The sequence below is a fragment of the Orcinus orca genome, chromosome 11 (assembly GCF_937001465.1).
Source record: "Orcinus orca chromosome 11, mOrcOrc1.1, whole genome shotgun sequence".
Lineage (NCBI taxonomy): Eukaryota > Metazoa > Chordata > Mammalia > Artiodactyla > Delphinidae > Orcinus > Orcinus orca.
In genome coordinates, this window is record NC_064569.1 from 96966006 (window position 1) to 96980381 (window position 14376).

General features: G+C 59.6%; 1 protein-coding gene and 1 long non-coding RNA gene across 2 annotated transcripts in view; both read left to right on the forward strand.

The window, feature by feature from the left end:
• LOC125960485 (uncharacterized) overlaps nt 1-14376 on the forward strand; it is a 327476-nt gene that overhangs the window by 124365 nt on the left and 188735 nt on the right. The gene's annotated exons all lie outside the window — the stretch shown is intronic.
• Nucleotides 1178-12792, forward strand: TSPO (translocator protein). Its single transcript, XM_004279566.4, has 4 exons — nt 1178-1333; nt 9497-9707; nt 11742-11880; nt 12356-12792. Exons 2-4 carry the CDS (start codon nt 9526-9528, stop codon nt 12542-12544), a joined length of 510 nt encoding a protein of 169 aa, XP_004279614.1. The 5' UTR covers nt 1178-1333; nt 9497-9525; the 3' UTR covers nt 12545-12792.

Below are 14376 nucleotides of genomic sequence, written 5' to 3' on the forward strand. Positions count from 1 at the left end.
TTGTTCTCTGCCCACCCCCTGCACCGGGCCCTGGTGCCCAGCAAGTATTTGGGACCAGAAATCGCTGCCTCCCAGGATGCCCCGTGGGCCTTGAGCCCTGCAAGCGGGAGGGGAGAGGCGGGAGGGAAGCTGCATTGCCTCCCCGCCATGGGTCTTCCGGGGCAGGCGGGTTTGCCTCTCAACCGAGCCACTGGGCACCTCCTTACAGGAAGCGGGTGAGGGCTGGCTGCTTGCTGGGAGGCGTGGCCAGACCAACTTCATGAGGAACAGTAGCCACAACGTGTGGGCCCGTGGTACCTTGAGGGATCCAGGAAAATATTTTCATTTCTTTTAAAATCAGAAGAAAAACGTGAAAAGAACCCAGCCTGGATTATACCTGCCTTTATACAAACGCAGTCAAAGGTAGAAGAGGTCCATGAAGGCAAAAAAGGCAGGGCCTCGGGAAGTCAGACTTCAGCCCAGGAGCAGCAGGCAGGGTTCACCTGGGCCTCCCGACCCCCACCCCAAGTGTCCAGTTCGGGCAGTTGTGGTTCTGGCAGTCTGCGGGCCCCGCCAGGCCAAGTTAGTCAAGGGGGCAGTGACAGGCCCTGGGCTGCAGTAATAAAGTAGTGCATGCAGATGAGGCGGTGAAGGGCTCAAGGCCTGGGCCTGGACACGCTTTCCCATCAGGGTGACCCTGGCCAACTGGAGGCCACCTCTGGGCTGTGATGGTCACTGAATGCCAAGCGCCTGTGGTCTCCTGCATTACCATGTGGCATCCTCCTTTGTCCCACCATGCTGTGCCCATTTTACCGATGAGGAGATGGAGGCGGAGGGAGCCAGCCGCAGAGAGGCTGGGCCAGGGCTGCCTCCTGTCCTGGGGCAACAGCTAAAGGAACTGGGGCTCTCCTCCGGAGATGGTGGCCAGGGTTGCTGTGTAGAAGGATGTTCAGGGCTCTGCCGTCAGGCGACGTAATTGCCCTCTCTGAGATCGGTGATCTCTATCGGCCCACTTTACAGATAGGAGAAATGAGGCACAGGAAGAGACGCGACCTGCCCGCAGAGCCGGCAGTGTCTGCGCGGCGGGGCGGTCACGGTGGGAAGGAGAAGCGGCCGGGAGGCGCGCTCGTGCCCGGGGGAGGCGGAGGCGCGTCTTTCTGGCAGGGCGGCCAGAGGAGGGAGCGCCCCAAGCCGCGAGGTTGTCGGCGGCCGCCGCCCGGGTTTCCAGCCAAGCCGGGCGGGGCCGGGGTGGGCGGGGCCGGGGTGGGCGGGGCCTCGCGGGCGGGTCCGGGTCCGGGCCCGGCCCCCACCTCCCGCCGCGCAGTGCCGTTCCCCTAGCGAGTCGTCGTCGCCGGTGAGTGGGTTCGGGGCTTCGAAGGGGCGGCGGGAAGGGGGTCCCGTGCGGCAGCGACCCACGACAGCGCCCGCCCGCCGGCGCGGGGCCCGAGGGGAAACTGCGGCGGGAGGTGGCGGGGACCCAGGGGGCGGCCGGGGGGCAGCACTAGGGACCCGGCCATTGGGTCGGCCGGCGGGAGGGGGGCGGTGACACCCCTCCCCCCGGCCCTGGCCTCAGCGGTCGGCGCTCCTGCGCGGCCGGGTTCCGGCGGGATTGGGGGCGCGGAAGGGGGAACTTGGGCACCCCCGCCCCGCCGCACCCCGCTGGGCCCTCGGGTCCCGCGGGAAGCGGAGCCGCGGGAGGGACCAGACACCCCCGCTTCACGCCCAATCCGGTAGTTGAGCAGCCGCGGCCGGCAGAGGGCGGGAGTGGAGGAGCGGGATACCTTGAGGATCACAAAGTGCCTGGGAGACCTCGGGCTCCTGATCCACTTGAGACACCCCATTTCTAGGGAGGAAACCCAGGCCAGAGAAGGGGAAGTTATTTGTCCAAAGCCAGTGAAGGCCCCGCGGAGCCTTAGGACCGGGTCCCTAGATCCCCGTCAAGTGCTCAGATGCACTGTAACCTACACGTCCCGGTGTGGGCTGGGCATCCGCTGGGACTTGCCTGTCCCCTGCCCCTCCTGCAAAGGAGCTGGGAGCCCAGGTGGGAGGGGTCGTGTTGTTCCCGGAAAACTGGGTCCAAAAGGCACAAGCAAGCAGGATTTATTCCTTCCAACAAGTAAGGAGAGCGCCTCGGAGCTTTCCCAAAGAAGTGTCTCCCCAAACAGCCAAACTGGGGAAGTTTTAAGCTGCATATTCATGAAGGGGCTTGAGCAGAGGAGAATTCAACATAGAATTGGGGCAGAGGTCTATAGAGTCCAAGCTTTAGTTGATTGAAGTTACGACGGGTCAGCAAAGGTCAGCTTCTTGTCCCTTAGGTTCCAGCTGATCTGGTAGCTGAGCACTTGGGGTGAGGGTAGGGAGATGTGTTTAAATTCTGCAAAACAGCTCAAAAACGTGTTTCGGGGTAACCTTTACCACTGAGACAGAACTGGGAGTCTTTACAACTGACTTATTATCTTTGCTATTTCTCTTGCCTGATAACAGTTGTCTGTTCTTTCATTCCCTTAAGATTATTAGAGGCCTGTTCAAGGGCAAGCCCTGTGGCCAGGATTCGATCACAAAACGGCTTAGGCCTAAAATGGCTTCTCTTGTGTCAAGAAAGCCATGCACGGTTCTCTTCCTTGGGGGGCACTCGACCCTATCTGCTTACAGGGGGGCTTCCAGCTGTGAACACATGGCTGAGTGCCAGAGCCAGCCTTGCCGAGGCCTGTGGCCTGGCCCGGATTGGGAGCCTCTCGGGCTGGCCTGCTAGGGCACGATGGTACCTGGTACCAGCCACATGCTGCAGGGTGGACGGCAGGGGCAGGGGCAGGACTCGAGCCTCCCCTAAGGATGTGTAACTGAGGGTGTCCCAAAGGGTCACGGCCAAGGATGAGGCTGTGTACGAGGAGCACGGCCCAGAGTGCCTGGTGCACAGCAGGCCCACGGCCCAAAGGCCAGGCTGCTTGGATGTGGGCCGAAGGCCCCCGTGTCTCTCTGGGGAGTGGCGTGGGGAGCCCGACACAGGGCAGCGGGAGGCCAGGGGCCGCTCCCAGGAAGCAGTATCTCTTGTCCACTGGTCGGGAAAGGGGCTGAGGAGAAAGGCTCTTCGGGGAGCAAGGAGACAGGCTGCTCAGCTTCCGCATTGGGAGCCTCAGACAGAGCCCTGGGCCTCCAAGGGAGCCTCTGAACTGGGGGGAAACTGACGCTCACCCAAGAAACTGCCCAGGGGCACAGAGCAATGCAGCTGGGGTTCAAATGCTCGTGGTCTGATTTCAAAGCCCTGCTTCCTCCACAGTGCATGCCCAGAGGAGTGTGTGCCTGGAATGTGTGTGTGTGTGTGTGTGTGTGTGTGTGTGTGTGTGTCTGCCTGGCCATGACTGAATGGTGTCCAGCTGGTTCAGCCAGAAACCAGAAACCGCTGACAGTGGATCGCTGAGCGGGGGTAGGGGAGGTGCTGACAGGGGGTGAGCGTACTTTGTGCCGTATACACTTTTGACTTTTCATTACTTCATTTCTGAATCTGTCTCTTATTTATATTTTCTTTTACTTATCTTTGATTGTGCAAGCAATGCCTGAGCGTGCTCTCTGTCTCAATAGTCATTCTCCGGAAAGCAGATTCCCCTTTGTCACCCCCAGCCCTACCCCATCCCAGACCAGCTGGGTTTCCAGACCTGCTGTCTGTTACATTGGATACTTTCATAATGAAAAAGATTAACAGAGGTTATAATGAAGACGATTAGCTGTGAGTCATTTAAAAAAAAAAAAAAGGAGCCTTAAAACAGGTCCCTGAGACCATCGGTGGTGGCTTGAAGGAGACATAGGACCCAGGAGGGGCTGGGTACAGCCCAGGAGGTGGGGACCAGAGAAACGGCAAAACTCTGTTCTGTTTCTGAGCAGCAGTTCCTGTCACCTTCTATAGGGAGGCCTCAGAGAACAGAAAGCTCCTCCCGAGGCCCACTGCCGCCACCTCCCCTTCACAGACGGGGCCGCAGAGGCCCAGGAGTGAAGCATCGCTAGGAGAGAGATCCTAGTCTCACCCCAGGGGCAGGGAGGATTCCGATCCTGAAACTGCTGTCCGCGGGCCCAGCTGGGACCTGAGGCCTCGCCGGGGCTGGGACCCTGGCCCTGGTGCTGGGGAGGGAGAGTGAGGCTGTTGGTCCTGAGAGGATCCTCTGGCACCCAGGCAGGGGGTGGAATGGCTGAGGTGGGGTGGGAGTGGCCTGAGATGAGCCCTGGGCCCCCCGCAGGTTTCTGGGGCAGGGCTTAAGGGCCTTGTCACGATGGAGGAGGAAGCTGAAGAGGGGAGGTGACACAGCCCATCGTTGTGACTGGCTGTGTGGCCCAGAGCTGAGGCCAGCAGACTTCCAGATCAGGAGCTGGAGGGGTGTTTCAGGAAGTCTCAGAGTCACCCAGACCTGGAAAGTTCTGTGACTCCCTGTGCCTCGGTTTCCTCATCTGGAAAGTGGAGCCCACTATGGAGGCCGAGAGATGTGGAACTCGGGGCCTGAGAAGAGAAGCAGTTGGCCTCACCCCTGCGGCTGTTGTGAAGCTGCGATGACCCAGGATGAATACAGCCGGGCCCTGCACCAGGCTCCGCCCCCCACCCCTCCCGAAGGCCTAGCACGGTCTCCTGACCCCAGGGCCTCCGCTCTCTGCTTTGCCCTTCTTGGCCGTAGTTTCAGTGGCCCCAGGCCTTGAGGGCGGGGCCTTTTGGAAGCATTTTCACCCACTGAGCGTTGGGTGACCAACCGGCTGACATTTTCTCAGCCTTGGGTCTGCGCCATGTGGCTTCTTCTCCTGGAGGCATGAGTGGTCCCCAGCACTGACTCCCACATCCCCTGGCTTATCCGGACCTCCCTTGAGCCTGCCCACAGCCCCACGAGGCACACAGGGCAGGTTACACCCACCTGATGTAAGGGGAAACCGAGGCCCAGAGAGGAGCTTTGGCTCGGCTTCACCAAGAGAACTGCAGGCAGGGCCGAGGTGGGCGCTTAGTCACCTTCTGACGGAAACAGATGAAGGGCGGGTGGGTGGCTTTGCGTCTCTGCCTGAGCCCTGCGCCCCCTCCCGGCCACTGGAGTGGCTCTAACCCAAACCCTAACCCTAACCCTAACCCCATCACGGGATGGATCTCCCTCAGGCCTGCTTGGGCCAGCTGCCCCGCCCTGCCCCACCCAGCATGACTCAGCTTGGTGGGTCCCCTAATCGGGTGATTCAAGAGCCTGGCAGTCCCCGTGAGGCCCCAGGAAGCTCTTTGCCTGGGCTCTCTCCTTGTGGGGCATTTGACCTACCTGTTTTCTGACCCTCAGGCTGGGCAGACCCTTTAATCCCCTTGGCCCAGTGGTGCATAAACACAGCAGCCTGGAAGGCTGAGCAGAAGCGTGGGCTCAGGCCTTACTCTGTCGCCGCAGAGGGGAGAGCCACCACCTCTTCCTGGGTGTGTTTGTTCTGCACAGCAAGGGACCAGGGTGGTGGGCTCTCCAGCCCCGTCGGCTGGCACGCTGGGGATTTCCCGGGCACCGGCTGGGTGCCGTGGCAGGGTGACACGAGTGCCCCTGCCCACAACGCCGTGGGGAGAAGTAGGGACCCAGGCTACAACGTGGGTGAGCCTCAAACACACGCTCAGTGAGAGAAGCCGGACCCCAAAGTCCACATAAGGTGTGATCCCATTTGTGTGAAACGTGTGGAAAAGGAAAATCCACAGGGACGGAAGGCAGATGGTGGTTGCCAGGGGCCGGGGGAGGGAGGAACGGGGAGTGAGCTGATGGGTGGGCGTCTTTTGGGGTGGAACTTGGTAGAGATGGTTGCACGACATTGGGAAATGTACCAAATGCCACTGACCTGTGCACTTTAAAATGGTTCATTTTATGTTATGTGACTCTCATTTCCATTAACCAAAAGCAATAAGAAATAGAAAACAAATAAATGATCAGCAAACTCTGAGGGGTCTTGATGGCAGGTGGGTCAGGGGTGGGGCTTAGGGACCAAAGCAGAGACTGTGTCCAAACCAGGGTCCTTCTTTTCTTTTTTTTTTGTTTTTTTTTTTTTGCGGTACGCGGGCCTCTCACTGCTGTGGCCTCTCCCGTTGCGGAGCACAGGCTCCGGACGCGCAGGCTCAGCGGCCATGGCTCACGGGCCCAGCTGCTCCGCGGCATGTGGGATCTTCCCGGACCGGGGCACGAACCCATGTCCCCTGCATCGGCAGGCGGACTCTCAACCACTGCTCCACCAGGGAAGCCCCTTCTTTTCTTTTTAATGTTTCATTTTGAACTAATTTTAGACTTGCAGTAAAGTTACAGTGGTAGTGCAGAGAGTTGCTGCGTACCCTTCACCCAGCTTCCCCTAGTGGAACCAGGAAATTCACACCGTGCCAGTAACCCTGCTAACGTGCTCAGCTGGCCCAGGACCCCATCTGTCTGGGATCCCACATTGCGTTTAGCTGTTATTTGTCCTTAGTCGGTGACATTTCCCTCCGTCTTTCCTTGCCTTTCGTGACCTTGACCCTTTTCAAGAGTGCTAGAGCGCAGGCCAGGTATTTGGTCGAATGTTCCTCCGTCTGGGATTGTGACGTTTTCTCATGATTGGCCTGGGGTTTGTGTTTGGGGCACGAATACCAGAGCGAGTGTGTCCACCTCTGTGAACCGTGTCATGTGTCTTACACTGGTGGCATTAACCTTGGTCACCTGTAAAAGGAGCACTGCTGAGAGGGAGGGGGGCCATTCTTTTGGGACAAAGTGGGCATAAATTGGGACCTTCCTGGGAAAAGGCACAGTTCAGCCCCCGACCCCTTGGGCCTCCGTGTCCCTACCTGTGTGTGAGAGTCAGTGCGAGGTGAAGCCCTCCCACCTGCCCAGCTCAGGTCACGGTCCAGGGGAGCCCTCAGGCACTGAACACAGCTTGTTAGGGTTGCCGAAGGGCTGTCACTTGGCTGTGGGTTCAACACATTTATTAAACAGGCTGAGCAGGGCTGTGCCCCATGGCGTAGGTGAGAAAGCCGGCTGAGGTGGCCTGGGCTCCCCCGAGATGACACAGTGGTGGCTGGGTCCCAGGGCTCCACATCCACCTGGCAGCAGCACGGGGCCAGTGCTCTCCTGGCCCCGGGAGAGGTGGGCCTTCGTACTGTGGTGAGATCAGACCCTCGCCCCCACCCCAGGAACACTTGTGTGCACCCTGGAAACCAGAGGGCCGGGGAGTGGGGTGAGAGGGGCGGGGGGAGAAGGACAGGAACCTTTACTTGTCACCAGCCAGCCCTGGGCAGTGTTCGTCCTCACGGCTCATCTGTGCAGTGATCGTGGGGAATGAGCTCACTGTCCCCACTCGACAGGCGAGAAAACTGAGGCCCAGCGGGGGAGGAATCAGAGTCACTAGATGGCAGAGCTGGATTCTGCTGGATGCCTGACACTCTCCGACTGTTCCTTTTAAAATTATGCTCATTATAGACATTTCGGAAAGCAATAACAAAGCGTCGTAAATCCCTCTGCTGAGTGTGGGCCTTAGACTCCCAAGCGACCCGCTTGTGGAGGGGCCCTGGGCAAACGCCCCCGCCGCTCTGCACCATGGGTACGTCGGCAGGTGGGATAAGATGGTGTGGGACCCTCAAAGGGTGAGGACAGAAAGACAATGTTTGGGTCGGGCCTGGGCCTGGGCCAGGCTCACAGCCGTTCCCCAGGAGGTGTTTGTTTTATGAGGGTGATGGCTGCTAACGTCTTCACGCACTTGTTACCGTTTTTAAATGCATATCCGTTTTTTGCTAAAATTGGCATAGTTCTGTATCAATTTTATATTCTGCTTTCTGCACTTAATGTTATGTTGAGGACAGTTTTCACATCACTAAAGAGTCCTCCAAGCTGGACTTGGGGGTTGACCCATCCTTAACAGCCCCCGGTGTTGGGCACTGAGGTTGCTTCTGCACCTCATGGAGCTTCGTGCCGCCCCAGGCCAGCCGCTGCTCCTTCTGCCCTGGGCAGCCTTCGCCCTCCACCCGGAAGCCCCGATGGCTGCCCACTGCCTCCAGATGTGCACGGCCTCTTCTGGGTACCTGCTGCCCCGTCTGCCTCGTGCCTCTCTCCTCCCCCGCCGCAGTCCCCTCCCGTGTCCTGGGAGAAAGTGCTCCGTGCCCTTCCAGCACCATCTTCTCTCTGACCCCGGGTTGGGGTGCCCTGTCTGAGGTCTGGGCCTCTTCCGCTCCATCCGCCGTGGGTGCCCAGCCCCCGCCCCAGCAGGCCGTCCTGCAAGTTTGCTGAACGTAATCCATCTGTGTGGCTTCTTATCTCCTACAGACACTCCCGGCTTCTCCAACTAGAGTCAGGGCGTGTTAGCAGGAGCTCAGCCCCTTCATTTGGTGGTGGGGAAACCGAGGCCCAGTTGGGGGTGCTGATAGGCTTGGGGTCCCACAGCAGGTTAGGCAGAGCTGGCCCCCGACCCCAGCCCAGGGCCCCGCTTGCTGTCTGGCTGGACTCTCAGCCCCAATGAGCTCAGCTCCCCGGGAGCCTTGAGCACTGCTGGGCGCCTAGTAGGTCCTCAGCTCAGACCTGGGGGCTGCTGGGCAAGGGGGAGTATTTGACGAGCAGAACGGAGAGACCTGAAGATTGGGTCCCCTCTGTCCCTGCCTGGGGAGCTCCAGCCCTGGAGGTGGTGGTGACAGCATCCAGGCCTTCCTTGCCCTGAGCGCCGTCAGCCTCTCAGGGCTGCTGAGGGGCCCTCACCAGCCTTAAACTCTGTCCCTTTCCACCCACCACGTCCATGGCCCTGGGCGTCAGGGCCCAGCAGCTTTTCGACCTGGGCAGAGCCTGACCCCAGAGTGCTGTGTGACCCCAGGGAGGCTGTTTTCCCTCTCTGGAACACAGGGAAGGGGAGGTGATTTCAGGGTGGGCCCGTGGGATGATGTACAAAGAGACCCCCCTACACTGGGCTGGACCCTGGTCGGCCACGTTGATGTCCTGTTCATTTGCCGGAGGCCACGGTATGTTGGTGGGGAGCGGGTATTCGAGCCAAGCTCTGTCTGCTACCTGTTGTTGCGTGAATGACGAATGACTGAATGAGAAGTATTGGAGCGTCAGGCGCAGGGTGTGGACCGAGGCGGCCTCACAATACCGCCTGGGGAGGGGGGCTGGGCAGCCTTCTTGGTGGAGGGGACCCAAACTGGCCGTGATTGAGGCAGCAGAGAGGAGGGGTCACTTGCCAGGAGACCCAAGGCCAAGGGTGAGGGTGAGAGCGCACAGGAGCCTGGCAGGGGTGGACATGCAGCCGACAGGGCAGCCTCGTGGGTGGGGGTGGGGGTGGAAGCGCACTCCCTGGGGCCCTTGGGCTGGGTGGGGCTGCAGGGCGGACTCAGCACTGGCCCCCCAGCCTCACACATCTTTTCTGCACCTCCTGCTGTTCCATCAGTTGACTGGTTGAGCCATGAGTGATGAGGGGCTGGTAACAGACCCACCCCGGGTTTGTGCACAGTAGGTCCTCAGGAAGCGCCAGGGGAGGCCCCGCCCCAGCTCTGGAGCATCGCCGCCTCTCACCCCAGCCCTGTCTTCTCTTTCAGAACTTTCCGGAACAGCAGCTGCAGCAGCAATGGCCCCGCCCTGGGTGCCCGCCGTGGGCTTCACGCTGGTGCCCAGTCTGGGGGGCTTCCTGGGCTCCCACTATGTCCGCGGGGAGAGTCTCCGCTGGTACGCCGGTCTGCAGAAGCCCTCGTGGCACCCGCCCCGCTGGACGCTGGCTCCCATCTGGGGCACGCTGTACTCGGCCATGGGGTAGGTGGGCATGGGTGCTGGCCTGGCAGCTGGGCCTGTCCACCTGCCGGGGCAGGCAGGGCAGGGCGAGGCCCAGGCCCGAGGGCAGAGCTTCTCCTCCAGAGCGGGAGCTGTGCAGGTGTTCCCGGGGCAGCGGGTACCACTTCCTGGCCTCGTTTGGCAAGTGAGGGTGGAGAAAACTATGGGGCCTGTTGGTTACACAACTGAACTTTTTCCTCTGGGGCCTCCTGGGAGGGGTGGGCAGCCCTGTACTGGCATTCTGGCTGTTTTCACAGCAGCAGGCTGAGGCCGGCTCAGTGTGCAAAGTTCAGACGTGGGCATGTGGATGCTGCCAAGGTCGGTAGCAGTAAGAACAGCAGTAATAGTAGCCATCTGTCGAGCACCTGCCCGGTGACAGGCTTTGTCTCCGTTAATTTTCACGACCCCCCCATTCGACAAGGGACCTCCCACAGACACAGGGCTTTGGAGTCGGGGCCCTACAGGATTTCCTGGACTAGACCCAGGAACTGCCACCAGGCAAAGCAGGACTGGATGGGGGAGTGCCCCCCCACGCCACCCCCCGGTGGCTCCAGTGGGAACCGCACCCAGGAGACTGGTTGGCTTCCTACCCTTCTCTGGAAGGTTCCCTGCATACTGGTTCTGTGCCAGCCCAGTGCAGGGTGGGGCTGCAGAGGGCAGGTAGCAGAGACCAGGCTGATGCCCCAGGGTTCTTTTTTTTTTAATTTAAAAAATTTTTTATTTATTTTATTTTTATTTATTTATGGCTGCGTTGCTGCACGCAGGCTTTCTCTAGTTACGTCAAGCGGGGCCTACTCTCCTTTACGGGGCGCGGGCTTCTCATTGCGGTGGCTTCTCTTGTTGTGGAGCATGGGCTCTAGGCACGCGGGCTTCAGTAGTTGTGGCTCACTAGCTCAGTTGCTCTGTGGCATGTGGGATCTTCCCGGACCAGGGATTGAACCCGTGTCCCCTGCATTGGCAGGCAGACTCTTAACCACTGGGCCACCAGGGAAGTCCGCCCCAGGGTTCTGATGGGAGTAAGATAGTCCTGGAAACCTGGGTGTCACCTGGGCCACACCCTCTGCCAGCCCCAGGCCCTCCTGTATCCTGCTTTCTCCTCCCCGTCCCGGCCCAGGCACCACTGTTTCTGCCTTAACTTGCTCCAGCCTCCAGGCCTCCCACCGCCATCAACATCCTGATGGAGCATAAATCTGGCACCTGTCTTGTGGAACCCCGTGGAAACTCCCTGTGGCCCAGATAAGGTCCAACCCCTCACAGAATAAAAAGCCCAGGCTCTGGCCTCAGACCACCCGGGTTCAAATGCTGACTCACCTACTGATTGCCTGCCACGAGCCCTTAGCGCTTTGACTGTCTGTGCCACAGTTTCTGCACCTGTAACATGGGAGTGGTAGTACTGCCCATCTCATGACGTTACCATGAGAATGAATGAGCTAATGCTCGGAAAGAGCGGTGCCTGCGTGTGTAAATGCTGGAGGGCATTAGCTATTATTATTGGTGGTGTTATTGTTGTCCTTGTGGCCCTAACAGCCCCATGACCAGGCCTTCTTCTGCTTCACTTCCCCAGTGCCCCCCAGACTTCACCAGTAACATAGGCTCACTCAGGGGTCTCGTGCATGCCTCTAAGCCTTTGCATATCCTCGTTGCCTCCCCTGGCAAACTCATACTCATCCTCTAAGGCCCAGCCCAAAAGTCCCATCCTGTTTACTTGCATGCCTTATGTGCTTCCCCCTTTATAGAACGGATGAAGATAATAATGTCAAATATTTATTGAGTGTCCCATGTGCCAGGTACTGCCCTACGCACTGCCAGTGTATTAAGTAGAATCTCCACAGCAACCCCGTGAGAAACAAAGGCCCAGAGAGGTTAAGCAACTTCCCTGAGGCCACACAGCAGTCAGTGGCAGGGCATGCCTGAGCCATCAGTGTGTGGTCCCAGAGGTGAGCTTGGCTTCTAGCCCTGCAGGGAGGCTCCTGGCCTCTTCCCTGTTGGTGCCCTGACCGGCAGCCTCTCTTTCAGGTATGGCTCCTACATGATCTGGAAAGAGCTGGGGGGCTTCTCGAAGGAGGCTGTGGTTCCCCTGGGCCTCTACGCTGGGCAGCTGGCTCTGAACTGGGCATGGCCTCCCCTCTTCTTCGGTGCCCGACAAATGGGTTGGGTAAGTGTGACCTTGGCTTGTCTCCCTGGTCCCTGGAGACGGCCCCTCCCTTGGGGGACATGGGGCATCACATCCCAGACCCCCAGGGTCAGATTCTAAGGGCGGGGGCAGGGGAGGCACTTGGCTGCTGGTTCACGTCTCCTCAGAAGCTCTTAGGGGACCAGGGCCCCTCAGCTGCTCTTCTTCCAATGCAGGAAGCCTTGTGGGGCTCTGATGGGTTTAGGGGCCGTTGGTATAGGAGAACCCACATTACACCTGGTGCTGTGCACCCCACACATGACATAGTCAGGGAAGGCAATTGTTCCCATTTTACAGATGAGGAAACCGAGGCAGAAAAGGGGGAGGGGCTTGGCCAGGTCACTGAGAGGCAGATGGAGAGTTCCCTCAGGCATTGTGGTGGTGGGCAGCTGGGACACACAGCCCCATGGGTACGTGGAGCCTCAGGCCTCCCTGTCGTCCCTCTGTGTCTGTGCAGGCCCTGGTGGACCTCCTGCTGATGGGTGGAGTGGCGGCAGCCACGGCCGTGGTCTGGCACCAGGTGAGCCCACCGGCCGCCTGCCTGCTCTACCCGTACCTGGCCTGGCTGGCCTTTGCGGCCACGCTCAACTACTGCGTCTGGCGGGACAACCAGGACCACAGCCATGGCCGTCGGCTCTCGGAATGAAGGCGCCCCGTCCTCCGAGGACTGCAGCCACTGCGGGTCAGGCGTTGCTGGTGGTGGTGGCCCCCGGGCTCTCCTGGCCGCCAGGCTGCCTGTGTGTCCGGTCTCAGCCCAGGGGTCACCAGCAGTTTCAGAGGTGCTCCAGGCCGAGCCCCCACCCCAGAAACAGAATCCTGTGCTTTCTGCACTGCTCGAAGCTCGCTGTCAGAATGTGGAATTTTATAAGCCAAATAAAGTTTTTCAACCTCCTGGCAGTGGCCTTTTTACTTGGGGGGGACCCTTGGCCGTGGGGAGGGCGAGGGGCTCGTCCTCTTGCTGGATGCGTCCGGGTTGTACCATCCAGATGATGCTGGGCCCGGCCGGGGCTTCGCCACAATTCTCGGGACCCTTCCAGGAGCGGAGGTGGCCCGTCCAGGGTGGAGCAGCAGACACTGGCATAGCTGCAGCTGAGGAAGGAGGCCCTGCCCACCTCCCTCACGTCCAGGAAGCCCAACCCAGCCACTTGAAGGGCACAGGCCCACAGCCTGCCTGGTCCAATGCCTGACTCTGCTCGGGCGCCAAGAGTGGTCCTCTGCTGGCCTCAGCCAGGATGGGGTTGGGCCCAGAGCAGGGGACACCGACCAACCTGTCCCTGGGGTGCTGGGACTCATGCCAGCCTCACCCCGTCAGGGACAGCCTCGCAAACACTCCATCTGGGAGGGGAGGTCAGAGGCAGTATTGGCCATGCCCCAACCTAGCAGACAGCTCCTCCCTGGCCCAGGTCCACCCAGATTTGGAGGTGTCACCCCCGGCTTCGAATTGGGGGACCCATGACCTGTGCGGGCAGCTGTTGGGAGTGGGGCCGGGCAGAGCCTCTTACCCAGGCTGCTGCTGGAGCGCCGACTCCTCGCCCTCTGAGTTCCTACAACCTGTGCTGCGCCCGGCAGCAGACTCCTAGGACCAGGGCTGGTCCAAGCTGCTGGCCTTTTTGTTGCTTGTCTGTTTTGGTTTCGGTCATTGAATAAGTTAATTCAAATTAAGTAAGAATACAATGTCCGTATCTAGAGCTCACACTCATTTTGGCAGCCGGTGGCTTTTGCCGCTCCTCCCTCTCACCTTGCCTCTTCCGTCCTCACATCCGGACGTGACCACACAGTACGGAACGCTCCGGGAGATGGGCAGACAGCTGACTGCATTCTTCTGAGAGAAGGGGCAGCTCTTTCAGTGGCTGTCACTTCGCCCACACTCAACCCTGGTGGAATTTCACGCCCCACAGACTGTGCTCAGGAATCCAGCAGCTTGGTAGCCACGAGCACTTAGCTGAGCCCTCGGCCAGCTCCCCAGTTCTTCTTCCTCTTTTAAAAAAAAAAAAACCTTATTTATTTTTGGCTGTGCTGGGTCTTAGTTGTGGCATGCGGGATCTTCACTGCAGCATTCGGGATCTAGCTCCCCAACCAGGGATCGAACCCGGGCCCCCTGCATTGGGAGTGCAGAGTCTTACCCACTGCCCCACCCGGGAATCCCCTCCCCAGTTCTGATGCTCATTAGAGCAGAAGCGTCAGATGGGGGACTCTGCACATCCTTTTCACTAATTTATTTCTAAAGTTCTCCGAGACGGTCAGGGGTGCTCCATGGAACATCGTGGGCACCCGTGTGCCTGCCAGACTTAGCACATTGAGTGTACCTGAGGCTTCTGGAATCTTCTCAGTGGTGCTCACGCAGAGCCCTTTTTTCCATTCCGTACATTCGTGGGTTTGTTCATCTCTAGCAACATCCCACATCCTTTCTCCTGGCCACAAAAACACACACGGCCATAGAAACACCCAGGAAAACGGGCGAGAGGAGGGTGCGTTTTG

Excerpts from the sequence above, each read along its gene's own strand:
- TSPO (XM_004279566.4), top strand. The coding sequence starts at position 9,526 with ATGGCCCCGCCCTGGGTGCCCGCCGTGGGCTTCACGCTGGTGCCCAGT. Across the intron at positions 9,708-11,741 it reads ACGCTGTACTCGGCCATGGG|GTATGGCTCCTACATGATCT; the intron begins GTAGGTGGGCAT and ends CCTCTCTTTCAG. Across the intron at positions 11,881-12,355 it reads GTGCCCGACAAATGGGTTGG|GCCCTGGTGGACCTCCTGCT; the intron begins GTAAGTGTGACC and ends GTGTCTGTGCAG.